The sequence below is a fragment of the Hevea brasiliensis genome, chromosome 7 (assembly GCF_030052815.1).
Source record: "Hevea brasiliensis isolate MT/VB/25A 57/8 chromosome 7, ASM3005281v1, whole genome shotgun sequence".
In the NCBI taxonomy this organism is placed as follows: domain Eukaryota; kingdom Viridiplantae; phylum Streptophyta; class Magnoliopsida; order Malpighiales; family Euphorbiaceae; genus Hevea; species Hevea brasiliensis.
Window position 1 is genome coordinate 97,073,037 of NC_079499.1, and position 23,660 is coordinate 97,096,696.

The 23,660-nt window shown below is 32.7% G+C and overlaps 4 protein-coding genes and 2 pseudogenes across 5 annotated transcripts; 3 read left to right on the top strand and 3 right to left on the bottom strand.

Moving 5' to 3' along the window:
* The first annotated feature begins 343 nt into the window (after positions 1–343).
* On the top strand, positions 344–1,234 carry LOC131181700 (germin-like protein subfamily 1 member 7). Of its 2 annotated transcripts, none has more exons than XM_058150539.1 (2): positions 344–509; positions 684–1,234. In XM_058150539.1, the coding sequence occupies exons 1-2, from the start codon at positions 386–388 to the stop codon at positions 1,232–1,234; spliced, it is 675 nt and encodes a 224-aa protein (XP_058006522.1). In that variant the 5' UTR covers positions 344–385. The 2 variants fall into 2 exon arrangements, with proteins under 2 accessions (XP_058006522.1, XP_058006523.1); XM_058150540.1 differs by having other exon boundaries at positions 344–506.
* A 1,121-nt stretch (positions 1,235–2,355) lies between these two features.
* On the bottom strand, positions 2,356–9,831 carry LOC131181565 (protein CROWDED NUCLEI 4-like; annotated as a pseudogene).
* Positions 9,832–9,866: 35 nt separating this feature from the next.
* On the bottom strand, positions 9,867–14,164 carry LOC131181563 (protein CROWDED NUCLEI 4-like). The gene is made up of 5 exons (XM_058150244.1): positions 13,772–14,164; positions 11,465–11,674; positions 11,129–11,382; positions 10,150–10,614; positions 9,867–10,006 (listed from the first exon to the last, which is right to left on the bottom strand). The coding sequence occupies exons 1-4, from the start codon at positions 13,958–13,960 to the stop codon at positions 10,323–10,325; spliced, it is 945 nt and encodes a 314-aa protein (XP_058006227.1). The 5' UTR covers positions 13,961–14,164; the 3' UTR covers positions 9,867–10,006; positions 10,150–10,322.
* Positions 14,165–17,537: 3,373 nt separating this feature from the next.
* Positions 17,538–18,557, bottom strand: LOC131181564 (germin-like protein subfamily 1 member 7). Its single transcript, XM_058150245.1, has 2 exons — positions 18,370–18,557; positions 17,538–18,212 (listed from the first exon to the last, which is right to left on the bottom strand). Exons 1-2 carry the CDS (start codon positions 18,494–18,496, stop codon positions 17,677–17,679), a joined length of 663 nt encoding a protein of 220 aa, XP_058006228.1. The 5' UTR covers positions 18,497–18,557; the 3' UTR covers positions 17,538–17,676.
* Positions 18,558–18,904: 347 nt separating this feature from the next.
* Positions 18,905–19,953, top strand: LOC131181701 (germin-like protein subfamily 1 member 7). The gene is made up of 2 exons (XM_058150541.1): positions 18,905–19,090; positions 19,257–19,953. Exons 1-2 carry the CDS (start codon positions 18,967–18,969, stop codon positions 19,790–19,792), a joined length of 660 nt encoding a protein of 219 aa, XP_058006524.1. The 5' UTR covers positions 18,905–18,966; the 3' UTR covers positions 19,793–19,953.
* A 1,381-nt stretch (positions 19,954–21,334) lies between these two features.
* LOC131181702 (germin-like protein subfamily 1 member 13) lies at positions 21,335–22,214 on the top strand (annotated as a pseudogene).
* Positions 22,215–23,660: the final 1,446 nt, after the last annotated feature.

A 23,660-nucleotide genomic window follows, 5' to 3' on the forward strand; every position in this document is an offset into this window, starting at 1 on the left:
ATACTAATAACTTGTAGGATACATGTTAGTCTGCAATTACTCTATATTGATTAACTGAGACGAAAACATGGAAAAGAAGGAAGGACTAGTTCCAACCCAAATTTTATTGATGTAAGCATAGGAAGGTATTTAGACATGAAGAAAAATGTGTATAGTTGTTGTAGAATGCTTCATCCATGGAATAGAAAAAACCAAAATTCAACTGCTGAAGACCATTTAAGCAATTCTTCATTAATTTAATGTAGGACTAGGTCAATGACTCCAAACCCCATCTATAAATACACTTGTTTCCCATGCAGGATTTCCTATCTCCACTCAGATCAAGCACTCTTCCTGAGTAAAAAGCTAGAGACATCCAGCCTAGCTTAGTCTAATTAATTACAACATGAAAGGAGCTCATTTCCTAGTAGCTTTTGTCCTACTGGCTTTGTCATCCTCCTTTGCCTTTGCCTTCGACCCTAGTCCTCTTCAAGACTTTTGTGTTGCCATCAATGACCCCAAGGATGGTGGTATGATTATTTTTTTTTTCTTTCTTTCTCATTTATTCCATACATTGTTGGTTGTGTGTTCTATTTCAGTATCACTTTTCCTTCATCTATGCATGTGATGCAATTTATTAGCTTCCATCCATTTGAACAAGATTATTATCTGAGATTGATTCCCCAACTTAATTTTCCATGCAGTGTTCGTGAATGGAAAGTTCTGCAAAGACCCGATGCTTGCAACAGCAAACGATTTCTCTTTTTCGGGTCTCAACATCCCAGGAAATACATCAAATCAAGTTGGATCAAATGTAACTCTTTTAAATGTTGATAAAATACGAGGGCTCAACACTCTTGGTATATCTATAGCTCGTATTGACTTTGCACCATACGGAGGCCTAAACCCACCACACATTCATCCTCGTGCCACAGAGATTCTAGTAGTCTTGGAAGGCACCCTGTATGTGGGTTTTGTCACATCAAACCCCAATCGCCTCATTACCAAAGTTCTAAATGCAGGAGATGTTTTTGTGTTTCCAATTGGTCTCATTCACTTTCAATTCAACATTGGAAATACTAATGCAGTTGCTATTGCTGGACTGAGCAGCCAAAATCCAGGAGTTATCACAATTGCGAATGCAGTATTTGGATCTAAACCACCAATTAACCCTGATGTTCTGGCTAAGGCATTCCAATTGGACAAGAATGTGGTTAACTATCTTCAGAAACAGTTCTGGGTCAACAACCATTAGAAAATGGTTGATAATATATATTTAGTTGCTTATTGTTTTGATCAGTATACCAAGGTTGTAATACAATAAGAAGGAGCTAACACGCCTCACAATGTTGATTTTGAGTCGATAATACTGTGCTCTGTTTTCTTTATCTTCCAATGCCGTCATTTTCACTCTTACTTCCCATGTTTTCTTTCTTTAAGTTATTATTCTTTCTAATTGGCTGCAACCTAGGCAACATTGTCTCCAATTTTATTTTTTAGACAAATTGCCATTAATATTTGAAAGTGAAATAGAATTACAAAATTAGAATTAAAAAAATTAAATAAATTTATAAAAGCATTAAAAAGTCAGATTTTTGTTTTTTACCATTATTAGGCCAAAATGAAAATTAATAAATAATGAGATTTAAAACTTTGACTTTTTAAATAAAGGGTGGACAAATAGGTTGACCACACACCTAGTAGAAAGTATTACATATTTTACATCCGCTCACATCCTGAATAGGTTAATTGGATATAAATATGCCGCCACATCAAATTTGTTGACGAGAACCTGAAACTCCTCAAATTAAATAAATCTTCCTTACCATCTAAATCAACCCATTAGAAATTTTGTAACGTGGAGTTTCAACTAAAAAGAAAAAGAAATCTATCTATTATAAATATCCAGCGTAGAGCTCATTTGGACTTCGTTTATGAATCTATTGTTGCTTCTTCAAATTCAACACAAACCAGTCTATGAGTTAATAACTTCTAATTGCCTTGACTATGATGACCATGTCTTTGAGATAATAACTTGTCATGACATACGTACAATGAATTAAATATGTTATCTATGTACCTTTAAATTCTGAAATAGGGTTGCTCTTCTCCACTCCTGGAAATTTTATTATTCGTAGAAGCATTCATTAACCACTTTCCAAATTCATGCATTATTCATTATCAACCTTTCAAATGATTTTTATAGTGGAATATCATATAATTCTATTAAAAAATTAAATCGACAAAAAAATCCCATTGAAAGAATTTTTTTTTTTTTAAATTTGATAATTTATTCATAAGAATCATAATATAAGTACAATATAATATCTCCCATAAGAGGAAGAAAATACAAATATAGACAATTGAAAACTTATGTTCAGATATAACTTTGGTAGAGGATAATAATCTTTTGGATTTTTAGATGGTAATAGAAACCTTGTAATGCTCTCTCAAGAATTACTTCTATAACCCGCAGAAGAAGAAAAAAAATACTAAATTTTAATGGAGGAACATGCTACACTATCAGATTTCATTGATAAAAAATTTTGATGATTCTTTCTGCAATTACTACATCAGCATCTTCAGCACCTTCAGTTAAATGCTGATCTTCTGGTGCATTGATCTTGGTTGAAGTCACACTGACAATAGAAAATGGATTAAACTGTTTTAAACAAGAAGCACTTAATTTATCCGAGGAAATTTTAAAAAATTTAATTTTCCAAGACATAAGCTGTACCTGGGGTTGTTGGCATCTTTAGATATAGATAAATTCACAGCAGTACCTTTTTGTTGCCTCCTCCTTTTAATGTTCTGTCTTTGCTCTGGCTCGGGATCAGTAGAAACATCCAAAGGAGAGTTTTTAACTCTCCTTTTCCTTCCAGCAGGACGTGCTTGTTCAGAAAATGAGGGAGCAATCTCTTCATTAGCATCTTTCTTTGTTTCAGATTCTTTATCACGTTTTCCCTTGGCAGTTTCATCTTCAGGGGGTTCAGGTGTCACCTCTGGTTCACCAATAGCATATCTCATTGGCTGTCTGTTGCCAGAACTCTCGATTGATTTCAGCTTTTGTCCATGATATCCACTGGAAGAATACAATTTGCCAGCAGAAGCCAAAATTGCATCATCATTATTGGATATCAGAGACTTTTCTTCACTCTTCAACAAGGGCTTCTCAGGAGAACTTTTGAATATCAGTTCAGTGCAACGTTTGATCCAAGAGAAACGAGCAGAATCAACAACTGATTTTTGCATAGATGGAGAATCAAGTCTTTTTCCATTGTTTGTAGTATCTTCTCTTTCATGTGAAACCAGATCAGTATCTTTTACAGAGGAGTGACTTCTCAAATATCTTATTGCAGAGATTTTCTGCAGACTAGACTCCATGTTTGACTGTTGTATCTTAGCCACTTCCATGTTATCCAACATAAGCTTCAAATCTTCCAATCTTTTCAGGTGTTCAATCTGAGCACAAACCCCCTCTCTTTCTGTATGTAATAATTCCCTCTGTTTTTCCAATTTCTGAGTTTGATCCTTAAGTTCCTCAATGGATTTATTCAGCACAGCCCATTCCCTGTCCCTTCGCTCACGGTCTAAATTTATCTCTGTTCTCTCAGAATCAAGCTTCTTCATTTCGAAACCAACCTGCTCCAACTCTTTTGCTGCTTTCTCCTTAAGAGAAACAATATGTTGAAGTTCAATTTTCTTTTCTATCTCAAAGGCTTTCACTTGATCCCTTAAATAACTTTCTATCTCTTCTCGCCTTTTCTCTATAATGCTCTCCAGCTCTATCTTCTGCATTTCAATACCCAACAAGAAATCTGTATGTTCCTTCGGAATTTTGTTGAACCACACTGAATGCTCATACTCCATCTTGTTCATGAATTCCTCCCGTTCATGGTTAAGCGACTCAACATCTAGCTCATGTTGTTCTCGAATTGTTTCCTTCTCTAGTATTAGGCTATCCCGCTCATCCTTGAGTAACCTACAAACAGCTTGCCTCTCCTCAACTATATGCTCATCTTCCATCCGCAGTTCTTCCCTTTTTTCATCAATCAACTCCCATTCAGTTTCAAACTTAGCCTTTTCAACCTTCAATCTGTCTTCTTCAGCCATAAGTTCCAATTTCTGAGCCCTGACCATATCAACCTCTTCTTTAAGTTTCATCTCCAAAACCGAGAGCTCATTTGTTTCACATGCCATAGTCTCAAGTTTCTCCTTTGCACAATCAATTTGTTTCTTTTTGTCTTCTAAGGAATTCAAAGACTCCTGGAGTTCTAACTTTATTTTGTTAATCTCTTCTTTTTCTTGCTGTAGAAGTGCTCTCCTTAATTCACTGTCCTTCTCAGCAGCAATAAGACTTCTTTCTCTCTCATCAAGAATATTCATCTTCTCTGCCACATCTTTCTCCTCATCAGCCAACGTCCTTGACTGAACCTCTAAGTCATGTTCCTGTCACTCAACATGTCCTCCCGTCGTTTAAGATCCAACTCCCTCAATTCCCAAGCTCGTCTCTTGGCCTCAATTTCATCTTCCACCAATTTGCAGTTCATCTCCAACTCAGCTTCTAATTCTGACTTTCTTGTTTTCAGAACAATCTCATGATTGGCAATAACTTTCCGAATTTCAACCTGCATTGTCCATTCGCAATCTCACAATGAAACATAAATAAATAAAAGAGGTATAAGCATTCATATTGGTAATAAAGCCCATTGTTTACTGCACACCATATATTTATTCCAATAAAAATGGAGGTTAAGATAGAATAACTTACAGATTCCTTGCCTGTCAGTTTTCTTGAAAATCAAGTAACTCTTGCTCTCTCTTGTTTAGTAGAGCTTCCCTCTCAATAACAGCCTACATTCACCCAAAGAAAACTGAAATAAATATTTTTTATCAAGAGACTCAGGAACAATTTAATAGGACGGCAATTCACACTGATATTTAAAAAATTGAAAATATAACTGCTTCTCTTTGAGTCGAGGAAGCCACAGTCAGCTCCAAGTTGGATTTCTTGTCATGCAAGTCTCTAAGTTCCTTCTCAATCCTTGTTTTTGAGTTCTCCAACTCCTTTTCCAGACGATTTAGCTCTTGACATTTGCTAGCAACATAATCCTCCCTCTGATTCAGCAAAGCTTGTCCATCAAGTAACCTTTCATGTTCCTGCCACAGAACTTTCCGTCTCTCACTCAAAGTTTGTCTCTCAATAACAATCTCCTTCTCTTTTGCATCACAACTAAGATATGAAGGGATCACAAGTTAACAACATTACTAAAAGAACCTAACAACTGAAAGACCAAAAGCAACCTTTGGCAAGGTTATTGCCATTTTATATGACAAATTATGCATCACTTAGAATTCAAAAACTGGATAAATGTATCAATATGCCTGTTCAGATCATTTTGCCATAATGTAAAATGCCCAAGGTCATCGCCATTTTACATGACTAAAAGCAGTCTAATATTCCCAATCACAATTATTGAAAATCCTAAATACTACTAAAACTCTAAACTTGCTAAACAGAAAATTTACAAGAAAAACAATGAATTTCATAATTAAGAACTATATCAAAATAATCCCAAAATCTAATTTCCCTTGACAGTATCATTCTTTCTCTAATGAGTGAGAGAAAAAAATATGCCAGCAAACTGAAGTGCACCAGAGACCATCACATCCATCTGCATCTGCTCCATTCAAATTTCGTTGACTAACTATAGTTTAGACAGTAAAAGGATGAATAAAATACATACTCAGCTTTGAAAGCGGTGACACGCCTGCCAAGATCATCTTCACGTGCTTCAACTTCCTTGAGCTTTCTTTCTGCAGCTCGACGATACTGGCTAGCTTCTGCTTGTAAAGCTTCTGCAGCAAGCAGTTTTGCCTCAGAATCCATGTATTTTTTCTGCGCAACTTCAACCATCCTACGTGCATCAGCCAATTTACATTCAGCAGCAAACTTGGTTTCAGCAGATTCAGCATGCATCTCATGCAAGGCCTTCTCAATCTATAAAATCCATAAGAAAACAATAAGAATTATACGGATAGAGATGACAAAAGAATAAGGAAGAACCTAATGAAAATCTTACACTTGTCATACACTCTTTCTCAACTCCCAAAGCCTTCTTTAAACTTTCTTCTCATTTTCTTGCTTCAGCTAAAGCAGACAAGTGTGCAGCTTGATCACTCTTTTGTTTTAGTTCAGCTGCTTCAGAAGAGGCTTTGATCTGCTCATATTTTGAAGTAAAATCGTTTCTTTCCAATATGAGAAGACCCATGTGGTGTTGAAGGTCAAAGATCTACATTAAGTGACACTGTTCAGAAACACAGTGAAGCAAGAATATCGTTGCCAAATCTAGCTAGAATCTCTCCAGAATTTAAGTCTCTATTACATAATGAAGCCTAACAGAAAAGGGAACATTTAATCCACCTTTCCATTAAACCATTAGTTGCGGGCTTAAAATAAATTAAAAATTCGATTACAACAAGGATTACACCCAATATAAAATCAAACACAAGTATAGCATATTGGCTGACATTTTACTATAACTGGCCGCATGATAATAAGATCTGCTCTGATCATTCTATTTTTCATTTTCCCATAAACCTCAAAGGAAGACGACGCAAGGCCTGAATCAGATGCAACTCTAGAATAAATGATAAAAGTATTAAACATGAGTTTTAAACCATTACGAAACATTTCTCCTGATGAATAATTTTTCAAGTAGTGACTTTTGTAACTCTCCTTGATCCAGTAATGCTGCTACAAATAAGCAAAACAAATTAGACCCATATCTATTAATTGTTGAATAATTATGAACGAGAATGCACTTAACTTCTTCTCTAACAACTAAAATCATTCTTCACATTTTTAGTCCATTTTTAAAGCTAACTATTTGGCCCACCATAATTGATCACTACCCCTAGTTACAATTTATATATGACTGAAATGTCATGCATAACTATTAAGACCACCGGAATATAATTGTGATTGTGAAATTCTCAAAGCCATGATTCATTTATTTATGTCGCTCTTCCCCTATAATCGATTGAAGTTCCAAATTTTCAAAGAAAATTGGTTTCAATAGCTCAAATGTGCAATAGTTTTTGCACAAAAATACCAATAAACTGCCATAAGTATGAAAGACTCAAGGCGCACTAAAGCGCCCAGGGTCCTGGAGCCTTGACGCAATGCCCAAGCGCACGCTTGGCAAGGTGAGGTGCAAAAAAAAAAAATCATAAAAGTCAAATAAATGTGAATACTCCAATAAACTTCAAATAATAAAAAACTAAAAATAATAATAACTAATAAACATTCAAGTAATAATTTTTTTTTTGGCAAAATTCAAGTACTAATATATTAAAACTTAAATACTACTTAAATGTCTCAAAATTAAAGTCAAGCAATCGTAAAATAACTACTCTTCTATTTTCATCAAGATTAGCATCATAATCTTCTTCATCTTCTTCTACACCTTCATACTCTTCATACTTATCTTCAAATCAATATCTTCATCATCTTCCTCAACTTTAAGTTCTAAAAGAGTATTATTATTTAGTTCTCAAGTTAGTGGATGATGTTATTCCTTTTTTCCTTGGCATAGATCTTAAAATGGGTGTAGATGCAATATATATTTTTTTAAAGATATAAAGATAATAAGAGAGTGTTAGTATTTAAAATGGAAATATGGGAGATTTGTGGTCCTAGTAGTGATGATTTGATGAGATTTTGGCAACTAACTATCACTAGCAATACTAATTTTGAAATTTTGAAAATTTCCCAGTGTATCAATATCAGGTAGATCAATAAATTTCGAGATGAGTAGTAGTACTTTTGTCAATGAAATGCTAGCGGAAGGTGGAAATAAAGAAGGCAGGTCATTCTAGAGCGTTACAAATTCTAGAGGAGCTAGAGTTGAAGCCTTGCGGCGCCTCTAATAACTATGTAAACTACTCAGCTAGCAATCAACATTCTTCCTTTTTATTTTTTTTTTTCAAGTCTTTCGATTAGCAGGAGTCTGGATAGTTTCTTACCCCTTCATTTGGTTACAATAAGAAAGAAACAAGATTTTCCACCTATGCATTGTTTCATTTTATTTTTCAAATTGAAAGAACTTAGAACTAAACTAACTCAATAAAGCAGGATTCAATGTTCAACCTTCAACATCCAAATTTAAAATTTTGGAATTCAAATTTTTATATACAAAATTATCATTTTCTCTTATAATTATATATATTTTTCTTATTCTAAAACATATGAACAACGAAAATTATCGCAAAAAAAAAATTCCAATATGCTAAAAACAGAAAATGAAACTGAAAGAAGCACCGAAATTTCTATGATTAAAGAAAGTTACAAAACGCAAGAAAAACAAACCTCAGATTCAAGTTTCGCGATATAAGCTATGAGAGCAGCTTTGTCTCTTATTCTAATGGAGTCCTCATCAAACCCTGCCTCCTTGAGCCGTTTCCAGATAGTCTCGTCGCTGAGTGGGGTCTTCAAAACCCTGGCACCAGGCGTTATCGATAAAGGTCTACCCGTACTAGGAGTGACTGGGCTCGCCATCTCCGGAGTCCAATCACCAACCTAGTAGCATAAAAACCTAAATTCCGCAATCTGGTAGAGTTGTGTAGTGGAAATCCGTCAACTAAAATTTCCTTTCGCTTTTTCTCGCACTTTCCCGCACTTTCTCTTTCTGCACCTTGCTTTTCTATATCTTTTTCTTTCAACTGAAAAGAGAAGGACCGAGCCACCGACCAGGCATTTGATTTTTTTTACTGTGGACTGAATTAGTGAATACTGAAGACTGAGTTGGCGACTGGTAGAATATTGACAAAGAGAGGGTACAGGGGTCAGGCTAAGCGTCATCGTTTTACGGGATTGACATTTTGTTTTAGCAGCTAGAAATTGGGATTGAAAATTAAAATTTGAGCGTGTAAGGGGAGTGAGCTCATCATTCAAACTTTCCCATTCCCTGCCCCTTCGCTCACGGTCTAAATTTATCTCTGTTCTCTCAGAATCAAGCTTCTTCATTTCGAAACCAACCTGCTCCAACTCTTTTGCTGCTTTCTCCTTAAGAGAAACAATATGTTGAAGTTCAATTTTCTTTTCTATCTCAAAGGCTTTCACTTGATCCCTTAAATAACTTTCTATCTCTTCTCGCCTTTTCTCTATACTGTTCTCCAGCTCTCTCTTCTGCATTTCAATACCCAACAAGAAATCTGTATGTTCCTTCTGAATTTTGTTGAACCACACTGAATGCTCCTACTCCATCTTGTTCATGAATTCCTCCCGTTCATGGTTAAGCGACTCAAAATCTTGCTTATGTTGTTCTCGAATTGTTTCCTTCTCTAGTATTAGGCTATCCCGCTCATCCTTGAGTAACCTACAAACAGCTTGCCTCTCCTCAACTATATGCTCATCTTCCATCCGCAGTTCTTCCCTTTTTCCATCAATCAACTCCCATTCAGTTTCAAACTTAGCCTTTCCAACCTTCAATCTGTCTTCTTCAGCCATAAGTTCCAATTTCTGAGCCCTGACCATATCAACCTCTTCTTTAAGTTTCATCTCCAAAACCGAGAGCTCATTTGTTTCATATGCCATAGTCTCAAGTTTCTCCTTTGCACAATCAATTTGTTTCTTTTTGTCTTCCAAGGAATTCAAAGACTCCTGGAGTTCTAACTTTATTTTGTTAATCTCTTCTTTTTCTTGCTGTAGAAGTGCTCTCCTTAATTCACTGTCCTTCTCAGCAGCAATAAGACTTCTTTCTCTCTCATCAAGAATACTCATCTTCTCTGCCACATCTTTCTCCTCATCAGCCAACGTCCTTGACTGAACCTCTAAGTCATGTTCCCTGTCACTCAACATGTCCTCCCGTCATTTAAGATCCAACTCCCTCAATTCCCAAGCTCGTCTCTTGGCCTCAATTTCATCTTCCACCAATTTGCAGTTCATCTCCAACTCAGCTTCTAATTCTGACTTTCTTGTTTTCAGAACAATCTCATGATTGGCAATAACTTTCCGAATTTCAACCTGCATTGTCCATTCGCAATCTCACAATGAAACATAAATAAATAAAAGAGGTATAAGCATTCATATTGGTAATAAAGCCCATTGTTTACTGCACACCATATTTTTATTCCAATAAAAATGGAGGTTAAGATAGAATAACTTACAGATTCCTTGCCTGTCAGTTTTTCTTGAAAATCAAGTAACTCTTGCTCTCTCTTGTTTAGTAGAGCTTCCCTCTCAATAACAGCCTACATTCACCCAAAAGAAAACTGAAATAAATATTTTTTTTTCAAGAAACTCAGGAACAATTTAATAGGACAGCAATTCACACTGATATTTAAAAAATTGAAAATATAACTGCTTCTCTTTGAGTTGAGGAAGCCACAGTCAGCTCCAAGTTGGATTTCTTGTCATGCAAGTCTCTAAGTTCCTTCTCAATCCTTGTTTTTGAGTTCTCCAACTCCTTTTCCAGACGATTTAGCTCTTGACATTTGCTAGCAACATAATCCTCCCTCTGATTGAGCAAAGCTTGTCCATCAAGTAACCTTTCATGTTCCTGGTGCAGAACTTTCTGTCTCTCACTCAAAGTTTGTCTCTCAATAACAATCTCCTTCTCTTTTGCATCACAACTAAGATATGAAGGGATCACAAGTTAACAACATTACTAAAAGAACCTAACAACTGAAAGACCAAAAGCAACCTTTGGCAAGGTTATTGCCATTTTATATGACAAATTATGCATCACTTAGAATTCAAAACCAGGATAAATGTATCAATATGCCTGTTCAGATCATTTTGCCATAATGTAAAATGCCCAAGGTCATCGCCATTTAACATGACTAAAAGCAGTCTAATATTCCCAATCACAATTATTGAAAATCCTAAATACTACTAAAACTCTAAACTTGCTAAACAGAAAATTTACAAGAAAAACAATGAATTTCATAATTAAGAACTATATCAAAATAATCCCAAAATCTAATTTCCCTTGACAGTATCATTCTTTCTCTAATGAGTGAGAGAAAAAAATATGCCAGCAAACTGAAGTGCACCAGAGACCATCACATCCATCTGCATCTGCTCCACTCAAATTTCGTTGACTAACTATAGTTTAGACAGTAAAAGGATGAATAAAATACATACTCAGCTTTGAAAGCGGTGACACGCCTGCCAAGATCATCTTCACGTTCTTCAACTTCCTGGAGCTTTCTTTCTGCAGCTCGACGATACTGGCTAGCTTCTGCTTGTAAAGCTTCTGCAGCAAGCAGTTTTGCCTCAGAATCCATGTATTTTTTCTGCGCATCTTCAACCATACTACATGCATCAGCCAATTTACATTCAGCAGCAAACTTGGTTTCAGCAGATTTAGCACGCATCTCATGCAAGGCCTTCTCAATCTATAAAATCCATAAGAAAACAATAAGAATTATACGGATAGAGATGACAAAAGAATAAGGAAGAACCTAATGAAAATCTTACACTTGTCATACACTCTTTCTCAACTCCCAAAGCCTTCTTTAAACTTTCTTCTCGTTTTCTTGCTTCAGCTAAAGCAGACAAGTGTGCAGCTTGATCACGCTTTTGTTTTAGTTCAGCTGCTTCAGAAGAGGCTTTGATCTGCTCAAATTTTGAAGTAAAATCATTTCTTTCCAATATGAGAAGACCCATGTGGTGTTGAAGGTCAAAGATCTACATTAAGTGACACTGTTCAGAAACACAGTGAAGCAAGAATATCGTTGCCAAATCTAGCTAGAATCTCTCCAGAATTTAAGTCTCTATTACATAATGAAGCCTAACAGAAAGGGAACATTTAATCCACCTTTCCATTAAACCATTAGTTGCGGGCTTAAAATAAATTAAAAATTCGATTACAACAAGGATTACACCCAATGTAAAATCAAACACAAGTATAGCATATTGGCTGACATTTTACTATAACTGGCCGCATGATAATAAGATCTGCTCTGATCATTCTATTTTTCATTTTCCCATAAACCTCAAAGGAAGACGACGCAAGGCCTGAATCAGATGCAAGTCTAGAATAAATGATAAAAGCATAAAACATGAGTTTTAAACCATTACTGAAACATTTCTCCTGATGAATAATTTTTCAAGTAGTGACTTTTTAACTCTCCTTGATCCAGTAATGCTGCTACAAATAAGCAAAACAAATTAGACCATATCTATCAATTGTTGAATAATTATGAACAGAATGCACTTAACTTCTTCTCTAACAACTAAAATCATTCTTCACATTTTTAGTCCATTTTTAAAGCTAATTATTTGGCCCACCATAATTGATCACTACCCCTAGTTACAATTTATATATGATTGAAATGTCATGCATGACTATTAAGACCACTGGAATATAATTGTGATTGTGAAATTCTCAAAGCCATGATTCATTTATTTATGTCGCTCTTCCCCTATAATCGATTGAAGTTCCAAATTTTCAAAGAAAATTGGTTTCAATAGCTCAAATGTGCAATAGTTTTTGCACAAAAATACCAATAAACTGCCATAAGTATGAAAGACTCAAGGCGCACTAAAGCGCCTAGGGTCCTGGAGCCTTGACGCAATGCCCAAGCGCACGCTTGGCAAGGTGAGGTGCAAAAAAAAAAATCATAAAAGTCAAATAAATGTGAATACTCCAATAAACTTCAAATAATAAAAAACTAAAAATAATAATAACTAATAAACATTCAAGTAATAATTTTTTTTTTGGCAAAATTCAAATACTAATATATTAAAACTTGAATACTCTTTAAATGTCTCAAAATTAAAGTCAAGCAATCGTAAAATAACTATTCTTCTATTTTCATCAAGATTAGCATCATAATCTTCTTCATCTTCTTCTACACCTTCATACTCTTCATACTTATCTTCAAATCAATATCTTCATCATCTTCCTCAACTTTAAGTTCTAAAAGAGTATTATTATTTAGTTCTCAAGTTAGTGGATGATGTTTTTCCTTTTTTCCTTGGCATAGATCTTAAAATGGGTGTAGTTGCAATATATATTTTTTTTAAAGATATAAAGATAATAAGAGAGTGTTAGTATTTAAAATGGAAATATGGGAGATTTGTGGTCCTAGTAGTGATGGTTTGATGAGATTTGGCAACTAACTATCACTAGCAATACTAATTTTGAAAATTTGAAAATTTCCCAGTGTATCAATATCAGGTAGATCAATAAATTTTGAGATGAGTAGTAGTACTTTTTGTCAATGAAATGCTAGCGGAAGGTGGAAATAAAGAAGGCAGGTCATTCTAGAGCGTTACAAATTCTAGAGGAGCTAGAGTTGAAGCCTTGCGGCGCCTCTAATAACTATGTAAACTACTCAGCTAGCAATCAACATTCTTCCTTTTTATTTTTTTTTTTTTCAAGTCTTTCGATTAGCAGGAGTCTGGATAGTTTCTTACCCCTTCATTTGGTTACAATAAGAAAGAAACAAGATTTTCCACCTATGCAATGTTTCATTTTTATTTTTCAAATTGAAAGAACTTAGAACTAAACTAACTCAATAAAGCAGGATTCAATGTTCAACCTTCAACATCCAAATTTAAAATTTTGTAATTCAAATTTTTTATATACAAAATTATCATTTTTCTCTTATAATTATATATATTTTTTCTTATTCTAAATCATATAAACAACGAGAATTATCGCAAAAAAAAAAAAAAAAAAAAAAAAAAATCCAACATGCTAAAAACAGAAAATGAAACTGAAAGAAGCACCGAAATTTCTATGATTAAAGAAAGTTACAAAACGCAAGAAAAGCAAACCTCAGATTCAAGTTTCGCGATATAAGCTATGAGAGCAGCTTTGTCTCTTATTCTAATGGAGTCCTCATCAAACCCTGCCTCCTTGAGCCGTTTCCAGATAGTCTCGTCGCTGAGTGGGGTCTTCAAAACCCTGGCACCAGGCGTTATCGATAAAGGTCTACCCGTACTAGGAGTGACCGGGCTCGCCATCTCCGGAGTCCAATCACCAACCTAGTAGCATAAAAACCTAAATTCCGCAATCTGGTTGAGTTGTGTAGTGGAAATCCGTCAACTAAAATTTACTTTCGCTTTTTCTCGCACTTTCCCGCACTTTCTCTTTCTGCACCTTGCTTTTCTATATCTTTTTCTTTCAACTGAAAAGAGAGGGACCGACCCACCGACCAGGTATTTGATTTTTTTTACTGTGGACTGAATTAGTGAATACTGAAGACTGAGTTGGCGACTGATAGAATCTTGACAAAGAGAGGGTACAGGGGTCAGGCTAAGCGTCGTCGTTTTACGGGATTGGCATTTGCAGCTAGAAATTGGGATTGAAAATTAAAATTTGAGCGTGCAAGGGGAGTGAGCTCATCAGTCAAACTTTCCCATGCCGAGCGTCAACGGTTAAATAATCAAAAGAAAATTACGTTAAATATTTTCATTGAAATTTTTATTATTTTTCTATAATTTCAAGTAATTATACTCACATTTTAATATAAATATTAAATTTAATAATTATTAAATTTTTTAAATAATATTAAATTAAAAAAGTATTTCTTTTTAATTTTAATTGGGATGACAATTATTCAAATTTTTAAAAATACTCAATTTGATAAAATCTTAATAAAATAGATTTAATTATCATATAATATAAATTTAAAATAAATTTATATTTAAAAAATAATATTTATGATATATTTAAGTTTTGCACGTTAGATATTTATTATTTAACTAGTTTATATAAATAATTAATTAAATATAAAATATATATTTTTTATAATAGAACTTATAAATTTTTATATATTTTATTTTAAATAAAATAAAATTTAAATATTTTATATAATTATTAAAATTTTAAAATATAAATTATTAATAAAAAATATTTTTATGTAGATTATTAATTAAAATATATAAAATTAAATAAATTTAGGTATTTTTTTAATAGTAATAATTGAATTTGGAATAGATTCAAGTTATAAAGAGTCAAAATTGAAATAGGGTTGAATTTATATTAATCTAGTTTCGAATTTGGGTAGGTAATTTTTATTTTGATTGGGTCCAAAAAATATAATCTATATCTATATCTATATCTATATATAATAGTAAAATATTTCTCATAATTTGTTACGTGGTATTCCCTTTGATATTATTGTCACGTAGTTAATATGGACAGAGTCTAACACTTATCAAACTTTTATTATGTGAAAGTTATAAATTATTTAATAATTACCCTATTGATACTATAATAAGTAAATATATATATTGATTAAAACGTATGATAAAAAAAATAATAAAAATAAAAATAATATAAGAGTATAATATGTAAGTTTAAAATGTTATATTATTTTTATATATTAAAATTAAAAATATATATATAAATTAAAATTAAAAAATATGAATTAAAATGATTTATAATTACATACATTAATATGGAGAATTTCCTAGTTTTTTGATAAACCTACATAAAGAATTAGTTGTGCAAATTGTTTCCACGTTTCCAAATGTAATTGGTAGACCAACTCCAGATTACAATTAACTGAAAAAGCTTACAAAAGTTTTGCACTGTTTCAATCATTTGGCCCAATTTTATATTAAATATTTATTTCAAATTTTTTTTATAACTAATGAAAGCATGTATAATTTAAATATTAAAATTATTAATTTAATAAATTTTATACTAAATTTTTAATTTAAAAATTATTAAATTTATTTTTATATAAATTTGAGTTCATAATTATTCTACTTTAATTTAAGGGTTTTTAAACTTTAAAAAATCTTTTATTACTTAAAAAAAATCTCTTCCCAAATAAAGGTGTAGAAGCATTTCAGGTCAATTATATTGGAAGGAAAGTGGTAGTGGACTTCGTCTTTTAGGAAGTAAGCTTATTCAATTAACTAAAAGCAAGATAATAACAATACCAACATTTTCTTTTATATTAAGCTTATTTTTTTTATTTAAAAATAAAGTGGTCTTTAAGATTAGGGTGTGAATTATACAGTTATAATTGAATATTTAAACTGAATCGATAAAATTTAATTATTTTTACAAGAGTAAATTTAATTTGATTTAATTTTTTATTAATAATAATAAAAATTTTTAGTTTTCAACTATCGATTCGATTACTTTTAATTTGGTAACTGAACTAATCAAATTGATCAAATTTTAATTAATTAATTAATATATTAATTATAATTTTATTAATATTATATTATTTATAATTATTATTTTTATGATTTTATAATAATATTTAACTTATAATTATTATCTTAAAATATTAAATTATATTTATTATTTTTTATAAATAAAAAAGAATATAAATATAATTTTATTAATATTTTATTAAATAATTAATAATATAAAATATATTTTTTATTTTTTTTCGGTTAATTCGATTATAACCGATAACCAATCAAAATTTTTCAATTTCAGTTAATTTCGATTTTCTCTCAATTTCAATTGGGTTCGTTTAATATTTTTAGAGCCAATTAATAATTCGATTAGTTAAAAATTTGATTCTTTTTTACTCGGTTAACCGAATGCTCACCCTTATTTAAAATGTGAGATTTTGAGTTCGAATTTCAATCAGATCTAATTGTAATGTAAATACAATTCTTCTGAAATTTAACATGTGAGACAAAATGAACTCACCTATATATCATGCAAAGCATATTGCTAACAGTAATATGATTGGGCATGTGATTTTAGTTTTCCAACTTCTGCATATCTTCAATTTTCTTTTTTAAATTCAATTTAATCCTTATTTTTAAAATATATTTTGACTATAATTGTGAATATTCTAAAAGTTTTGAATTTTTTTATCTAATAAATTTAATAAATAATATTTTTAATCTTTAAAATTTATTTTAAAAATTTCTAAGTGTTACAGTGTAAATTAACTGGAGAAGTAAGGTAAAAGAGGAATGGGAAAATTTTTAAAAGAGAAAATGATTGATAATAATTTGGAATGAACATTCACATTTTTTAGGGAAAAGTAAACTTTTAACATTTAATATTTGAATTTTCATTTTTTCTTTTTTAATATTTACAAGATCTGTATTTTCAGTTTTTTATACTTAGATTTCAAATCGCTAATGTGCGTAATGTCAGCACTAAATTAGCACATGTTTGACGCTATTAATCACTTTATTCTTTAAATGCTAATGGCATTACGTCACATATTCTCAAATAAAGAAAAATCTCAAATCAATTTAATAAAATGGGTAAATCGTAGGATACTGATTAATTATAAGAATTTTAATCATAAAAATTTATATATATATATATATATATATATTTATTTATAAACAATAAAAAATAAAAATTGAAGGATACATTTTATTAATTATAAGAATAAGGAAGAAATTTGAATTGTAAAAAATTCAATGAATTTAATTTCAACTCTTTTAATTAGGGAATATCCAATTAACAAATCAAGAGCCACATAGGCTCTCATTTGTGGGCTTTATCAATTAGCACTTTTGTTGAGCTTAATTTGGATATTGGTATAACTGTTCTATGAAGAAGTAAGAAACTGCCATCTCACAAGAATATTTAAAACCCAAATCGAAAATCAATATGGAGATAATCTGCTCCTTATTATATTACAACAATGGTAATTGTAACAATAATATAAAAACTTGACAGATATGATGTCAATCACAATGCTGTTTATGTGACTCCTTAACTAATGGTTGTTCTTGTTGGTCTAGAATTGTTTCTGAAGATAGTTCACCACATTCTTGTCGAGTTGGAATGCCTTTGTGAGAACATCAGGGTTAATTGGTGGATTTGATCCAAACACTGCATTTGCAATTGTGATGACTCCTGGGTTTTGACTGCTCAATGCAGCAATAGCTACTGCATTAGTTTTTCCAATATTGAATTGGAAGTGAATGAGACCAATTGGAAACACAAAAACATCTCCTGCATTCAGAACTTTGGTAATGAGGCGATTGGGGTTTGATGTCACAAAACCCACATACAGGGTGCCTTCCAAGACTATTAGAATTTCTGTAGCACGAGGATGAGTGTGGGGTGGGTTTAGACCTCCATATGGTGCGAAATCAATACGAGCTAAGGATATACCAAGAGTGTTGAGTCCTGGTATTTTATCAACATTTAAGAGAGTTACATTTGATCCAACTTGATTTGATGTGTTTCCAGCAATATTAAGACCCGAAAAGGAGAAATCATTTGCTGTTACAAGCATTGAGTCCTTGCAGAATTTTCCATTGACAAAGACTGCATGAAAAATAGCAAAGTTAATACATAATAATTGATTGAGTAAAGTAAATATATCATCTATCATGCAGGTAGGCTATCAACATAGTATATATTAAGGTATGTTCTAGAGGAGGCACAAACTCAAGGAAATTTAAAGAAGGGACAAGTGACATACCGCCATCCTTGGCGTCCTTAATGGCCACGCAGAAGTCTTGAAGGGGACTAGGGTCATAGGCAGAGGCAAATGATGAAGCCAAAGCCAGAAGGACAAAACCAACAAGGAAATGAGCTCCTCCTTTCATTGTAATTAGGCTTTGTCTCTGTATAGCTAAACTGATCTCAAAGAGTCTTATAATTAGAGGTGAGGGATGGGATATATATCTTGCATGGATAAAAGATTTATTTATAGATGGAAGTCATTGAACAATTCTTAACAAATTATATCGATGAAGAATGGAAAATGCGGAAAATGGACTAATTCCAAGCCAAATTGTATTGATGTAGGCATAGGATCGAAGTTAAACAATGAAAAATGTGCATAGTTGTTGTAGAATGGTTCGTCCATGGAATAAAATACTAAAAGAATAAACCATTGAAGACTAATTAAACAAGTCTTCATTTGTTTCCTGTACTGCAGACTAGGTCAATGACTCCCATCTATATATAAATACACTTGTTTCCCTTGCAAAATTATTCACAAGCACCACTAAGCTCAAGCAATCTTCCTGAGTAAAAAGCTAGAGAAATCCAGCCTAGCCTAATTAACTACAACATGAAAGGAGCTTATTTCCTTGTAGCTTTTGTCTTCCTGGCTTTATCTTCCTCGTTTGCCTTTGCCTTCGACCCTAGCCCTCTTCAAGACTTTTGTGTTGCAATCAATGACCCCAAGGATGGTGGTATGTGATGTGCATTTCTAGATTAATTTCCATCTAATTGCTTTCTTTTTCTTTTTTCCCCATATGTTAGATTTGTTCCATTAATTTGAAGTAGATTACCTGAGATTGTCCCCATTTTTAATTGTTGTTCTTAATTTACTGTTAACCAACGTAATTTTGCATGCAGTGCTTGTGAATGGGAAATTCTGCAAGGACCCAATGCTTGCAACGGCAAATGACTTCTCTTTTTCGGGTCTCAACATTCCAGGAAATACATCAAATCAAGTTGGATCAAATGTAACTCTTCTAAATGTTGACAAAATACCAGGACTCAACACTCTTGGTATATCATTAGCCCGTATTGACTTTGCACCATATGGAGGCCTAAACCCACCCCACACTCATCCTCGTGCCACAGAAATCCTAGTAGTTTTGAAAGGCACCCTCTATGTGGGTTTTGTCACGTCAAACCCCAACCGCCTCATTACCAAAATTCTAACTGCAGGAGATGTTTTTGTGTTTCCAATTGGTCTCATTCACTTTCAGTTCAACATTGGTGAAACTAATGCAGTTGCTATTGCTGGATTGAGCAGCCAAAATCCAGGAGTTATCACAATTGCAAATGCAGTGTTTGGATCTAATCCACCAATTAACCCAGATGTTCTTACCAAGGCATTCCAATTGGACAAGAATGTGGTGAACTATCTTCAGAAACAATTCTAAATCAACTACCATTGGAGAATGCAGTTGATGATTTTTAGAAATTTTCCATATTGTTTTGATCATTATAAATGGTTGTAACATAATAAAGAGGTTCCTTTATGCCTCTCCACGTTGATTAATACATTATAGAATGCAGTTTGTTTAAGTACTTCTGTCTCTCTTAAACATACTAATATATAAAGCCACAATATAAGTGCTAACTCAAGAATGAATAATCCAAAATCATAATTGTGAATGATAATATTATCCTCGTTGCCTAGTCGAAGGCTTTTTATCAATGTAACTATCAATTTTCGCCTGAACCGGACTGACTGGTTTTGGTCAATCAAAGTTTACCGGTTTGGATTCTGAGTTAGATCGGTCAGCTTTCAATTCCGAACCAGACAGCAGCCATGATTATGATCATACAATTCAATGTCATTATGATCCATCCAATCATCATCATCATCTAGAAAATCTAATAAGTGAACCATCTTACTTCAATGTATGAATATGTGAAGCCAGATCTGGCAATTTGACATCGATCTTGAATCTTCTGCAGTTGCTTACATCTAACTGCAGGAGGCACTAATTTACTTGCCAAACTAATAATTGTTATTGGTGAAATTCATTCTCGGCATTTTTGCAAGTTGTCATTTCACGTTAATTTCCTCTAATTGCCTGAGAAGCTTGTGGATTATGGCACCATAAATGGATAGATAGAAGGGCCTGAAATGGAGGGGAACTCATATATAGGACGCTTTTATTGCTAAGGTCTTCTTAAGATATGCCTGAGGATATAGGGCAATAAGCGTCCAAGCCTATGGGTGGGGGGCATGTGGGGTGGCGTGGGTGGGGGATGGGGGTTGGGGGGTGGGGCGGGGTTATGACAAGGTGATTTTTTTTTTTTTTTTTTTTTTTTTAAGTACCTAATATGTTGGCCTATTCTTCAAATCTTGTTAAACAAGAACTTTTAAGGCCCTTTCAACTTGATTAACTACACGTCTCCAGTACATAACTCCCCATCCCACATACTCTGGGAGTATTCCAATAGGCAATAGATGTTCAAATTGTGCCTACAATGTCATTAACTGGGTTCCCAACAAGAAAATTATAGTCTTTTTATTTTCAACTACTCTTTACTCCTTCCAGAATTGTTGATGTGCTAGTAACTTGTAGGATACATGTCACTCTGCAATTACTCCACATTAATCAACTAAAGAAGAAAACATGGATTAAGGAAGGAAGGACTACCCATATCGTATTGATGTAAGCATGGAATTTATTAGGCACGAAGAAAAATTAGTTGTTGTAGAATAGTTCATCCATAGAAATGAAAAACAAAGATTAACCACTGAAGACCAATTAAGCAATTATTCATTAATTTCTTGGACTGCGCAGATAACAAGGACTTGTTCTTAATAAAATCGGATTTATCAAAAAAAAAAGGGTCTACTTCAATAACTCCAAACCCATCTATAAATACACTTGTTTCCCATGCAAGATTTCCAACCCACACTCAGCTCAAGCTGTCTCACAGAGTAAAAAGCTAAAGACATCCAGCCTAGCCTAGTTAATTACAACATGAAAGGAGCTCATTTCCTTGTAGCTTTTGTCCTTCTGGCTTTGTCTTCTTCCTTTGCCTTTGCCTTCGACCCTAGTCCTCTTCAAGACTTTTGTGTTGCCACCAATGACCCCAAGGATGGTGGTATGTGATGTGATTTCTATGATTAACTTTTCTTCTTTCTCTTTTCTTCTGTAAATTCTGGATGGTGTGTTCTATTCAGTATCACTTTTACTTTATCTATATATGTGATGTAGTTTATTAGCTTCCATCCATTTGAACAAGACTATTAACTGAGATTGATTTACACAATTAATTTTCGATGCAGTGTTCGTGAATGGAAAGTTCTGCAGAGACCCGATGCTTGCAACAGCAAACGATTTCTCTTTTTCTGGTCTCAACATCCCAGGAAATACATGAAATCAAGTTGGATCAAATGTGACTCTTATAAATGTTGACAAAATTCCAGGACTCAACACTCTTGGTATATCTATAGCTCGCATTGACTTTGCGCCATACGGAGGCCTAAACCCACCACACATTCATCCTCGTGCCACAGAGATTCTAGTAGTCCTGGAAGGCACCCTGTATGTCGGTTTTGTCACATCAAACCCCAATCGCCTCATTACCAAAGTTCTAAATGCAGGAGATGTTTTTGTTTTTCCAATTGGTCTCATTCACTTTCAATTCAACATTGGAAATACTAATGCAGTTGCTATTGCTGGACTAAGCAGCCAAAATCCATGAGTCATCACAATTGCAAATGCAGTATTTGGATCCAATCCACCAATTAACCCTGATGTTCTGGCCAAGGCATTCCAATTGGACAAGAATGTGGTGAACTATCTTCAGAAACAATTCTGGGTCAACAACCATTAGAAAGTGGTTGATAATATATATTTAGCAACTTTCCATATTGTTTTGACCTGTAACACAATAAGGAGGCAGTAATACGCCTCTCAGCGTTGATGTTGAGTCCACAATAATACTGCAGATTGTTTAAGCTCTTTATCTCCAAGTTATTCTTTCTAATTGGCTGCAATGTAGGCAACATTATCTCCAATTTTATTTTTTAGACAAATTGCAATTAGTAATTGAAAGTGAAATAAAATTACAAAACTAGAATAAAAAGAAGGAATAAAATTTACAAAAACATTAAAAAATATATTACTGTCATTAGATCAAAATGAATATTAATAAATAATGAGGTTTAAATCATACACTTGTTTTTAAAGAAAAAAATGGTGTACAAATATGCTGATCACATAACCTTACCTATGTCAGAACTATATCTTAGAATATTTAGACGAGATTAATTAGACATAAATATTTTACCACACTGAAAAATCAATAAAACCCTTATAGTTGAAGACTTTGTTTATGAATCTATTATTAGATGCTGCTTCAAATCCAACACCAATTGCCTTGACTATGACCATGTCTCTGAGAAAATAACTTGTCACATCATATGTATAATTAATTAAATATGTACCTATAATGTCTGAAATTGGATTGCTTTACTACTCCACTTTCTTCCGCAAAATTTATTATTTTAGTATTTGAAGAAGCAGTCATTAACTACTTTCCAAATTCTATCACCTTTTAAAATAATTTTTATATTGGAAGTTAATTTAATTTTTATTAAAAAAATTAAATTGACAAAAATCCCATTGAAATATTACTTGAAAAAGGAAATGGATGTTAAATCACATCTTGTTTGAAGTTTATGATCTCAAATTTTATCTCAATAAAAATCCAAATTATTCATCGGGTCACCATAAAAAAAATTGTAGATTATTTTAAATTGTGAGTCATTTTATGTTAAAATGTTGAATTTATTCAAAAATAATAATTTTATTTATTTAATTCTTAGATCAATGTTCAAATTAATTGAATTAAGTCCAAAACATCACTAATTGATTGATACACATTCTAAGTGAAAATAGAAAAGCGTAATGATGAAAAAACAATTAGAGACGTCTAGTAAAATATTTCTAATTAAATAAAACTATTTTTAAATTAAAAATAATTTTAATCATTATATTTTCATTAATAACACTTTTTGCATTGTAAAATAGTCATCTCATAGGACGAACCTTAATTTGTTCCAAAAAAAACTTAGGTAGATATAACAATATTTTATGTGATGATATTTTTTCATTCCCATTAATATTTGGAGACATTATTTAAAAGTTTTGAAATCTTTGCATTTCGTCTTTAATTTTCATTTTTCTTGTATATAACTGGGAATTGCTTAGTCTTGGATTTTTTTTCCTTAGTCTTGCAACAATGCTATTCTATTTCTTTTTTTTATTATTCATTTAA

Excerpts from the sequence above, each read along its gene's own strand:
- LOC131181700 (XM_058150539.1), top strand. The coding sequence starts at position 386 with ATGAAAGGAGCTCATTTCCTAGTAGCTTTTGTCCTACTGGCTTTGTCA. Across the intron at positions 510-683 it reads CAATGACCCCAAGGATGGTG|TGTTCGTGAATGGAAAGTTC; the intron begins GTATGATTATTT and ends TTTTCCATGCAG.
- LOC131181564 (XM_058150245.1), bottom strand. The coding sequence starts at position 18,496 with ATGAAAGGAGGAGCTCATTTCCTTGTTGGTTTTGTCCTTCTGGCTTTG. Across the intron at positions 18,213-18,369 it reads TAAGGACGCCAAGGATGGCG|TCTTTGTCAATGGAAAATTC; the intron begins GTATGTCACTTG and ends TTTTTCATGCAG.
- LOC131181563 (XM_058150244.1), bottom strand. The coding sequence starts at position 13,960 with ATGGCGAGCCCGGTCACTCCTAGTACGGGTAGACCTTTATCGATAACG. Across the intron at positions 11,675-13,771 it reads TCGCGAAACTTGAATCTGAG|ATCTTTGACCTTCAACACCA; the intron begins GTTTGCTTTTCT and ends CACTTAATGTAG. Across the intron at positions 11,383-11,464 it reads AGAAAGAGTGTATGACAAGT|ATTGAGAAGGCCTTGCATGA; the intron begins GTAAGATTTTCA and ends TGGATTTTATAG.
- LOC131181701 (XM_058150541.1), top strand. The coding sequence starts at position 18,967 with ATGAAAGGAGCTTATTTCCTTGTAGCTTTTGTCTTCCTGGCTTTATCT. Across the intron at positions 19,091-19,256 it reads CAATGACCCCAAGGATGGTG|TGCTTGTGAATGGGAAATTC; the intron begins GTATGTGATGTG and ends TTTTGCATGCAG.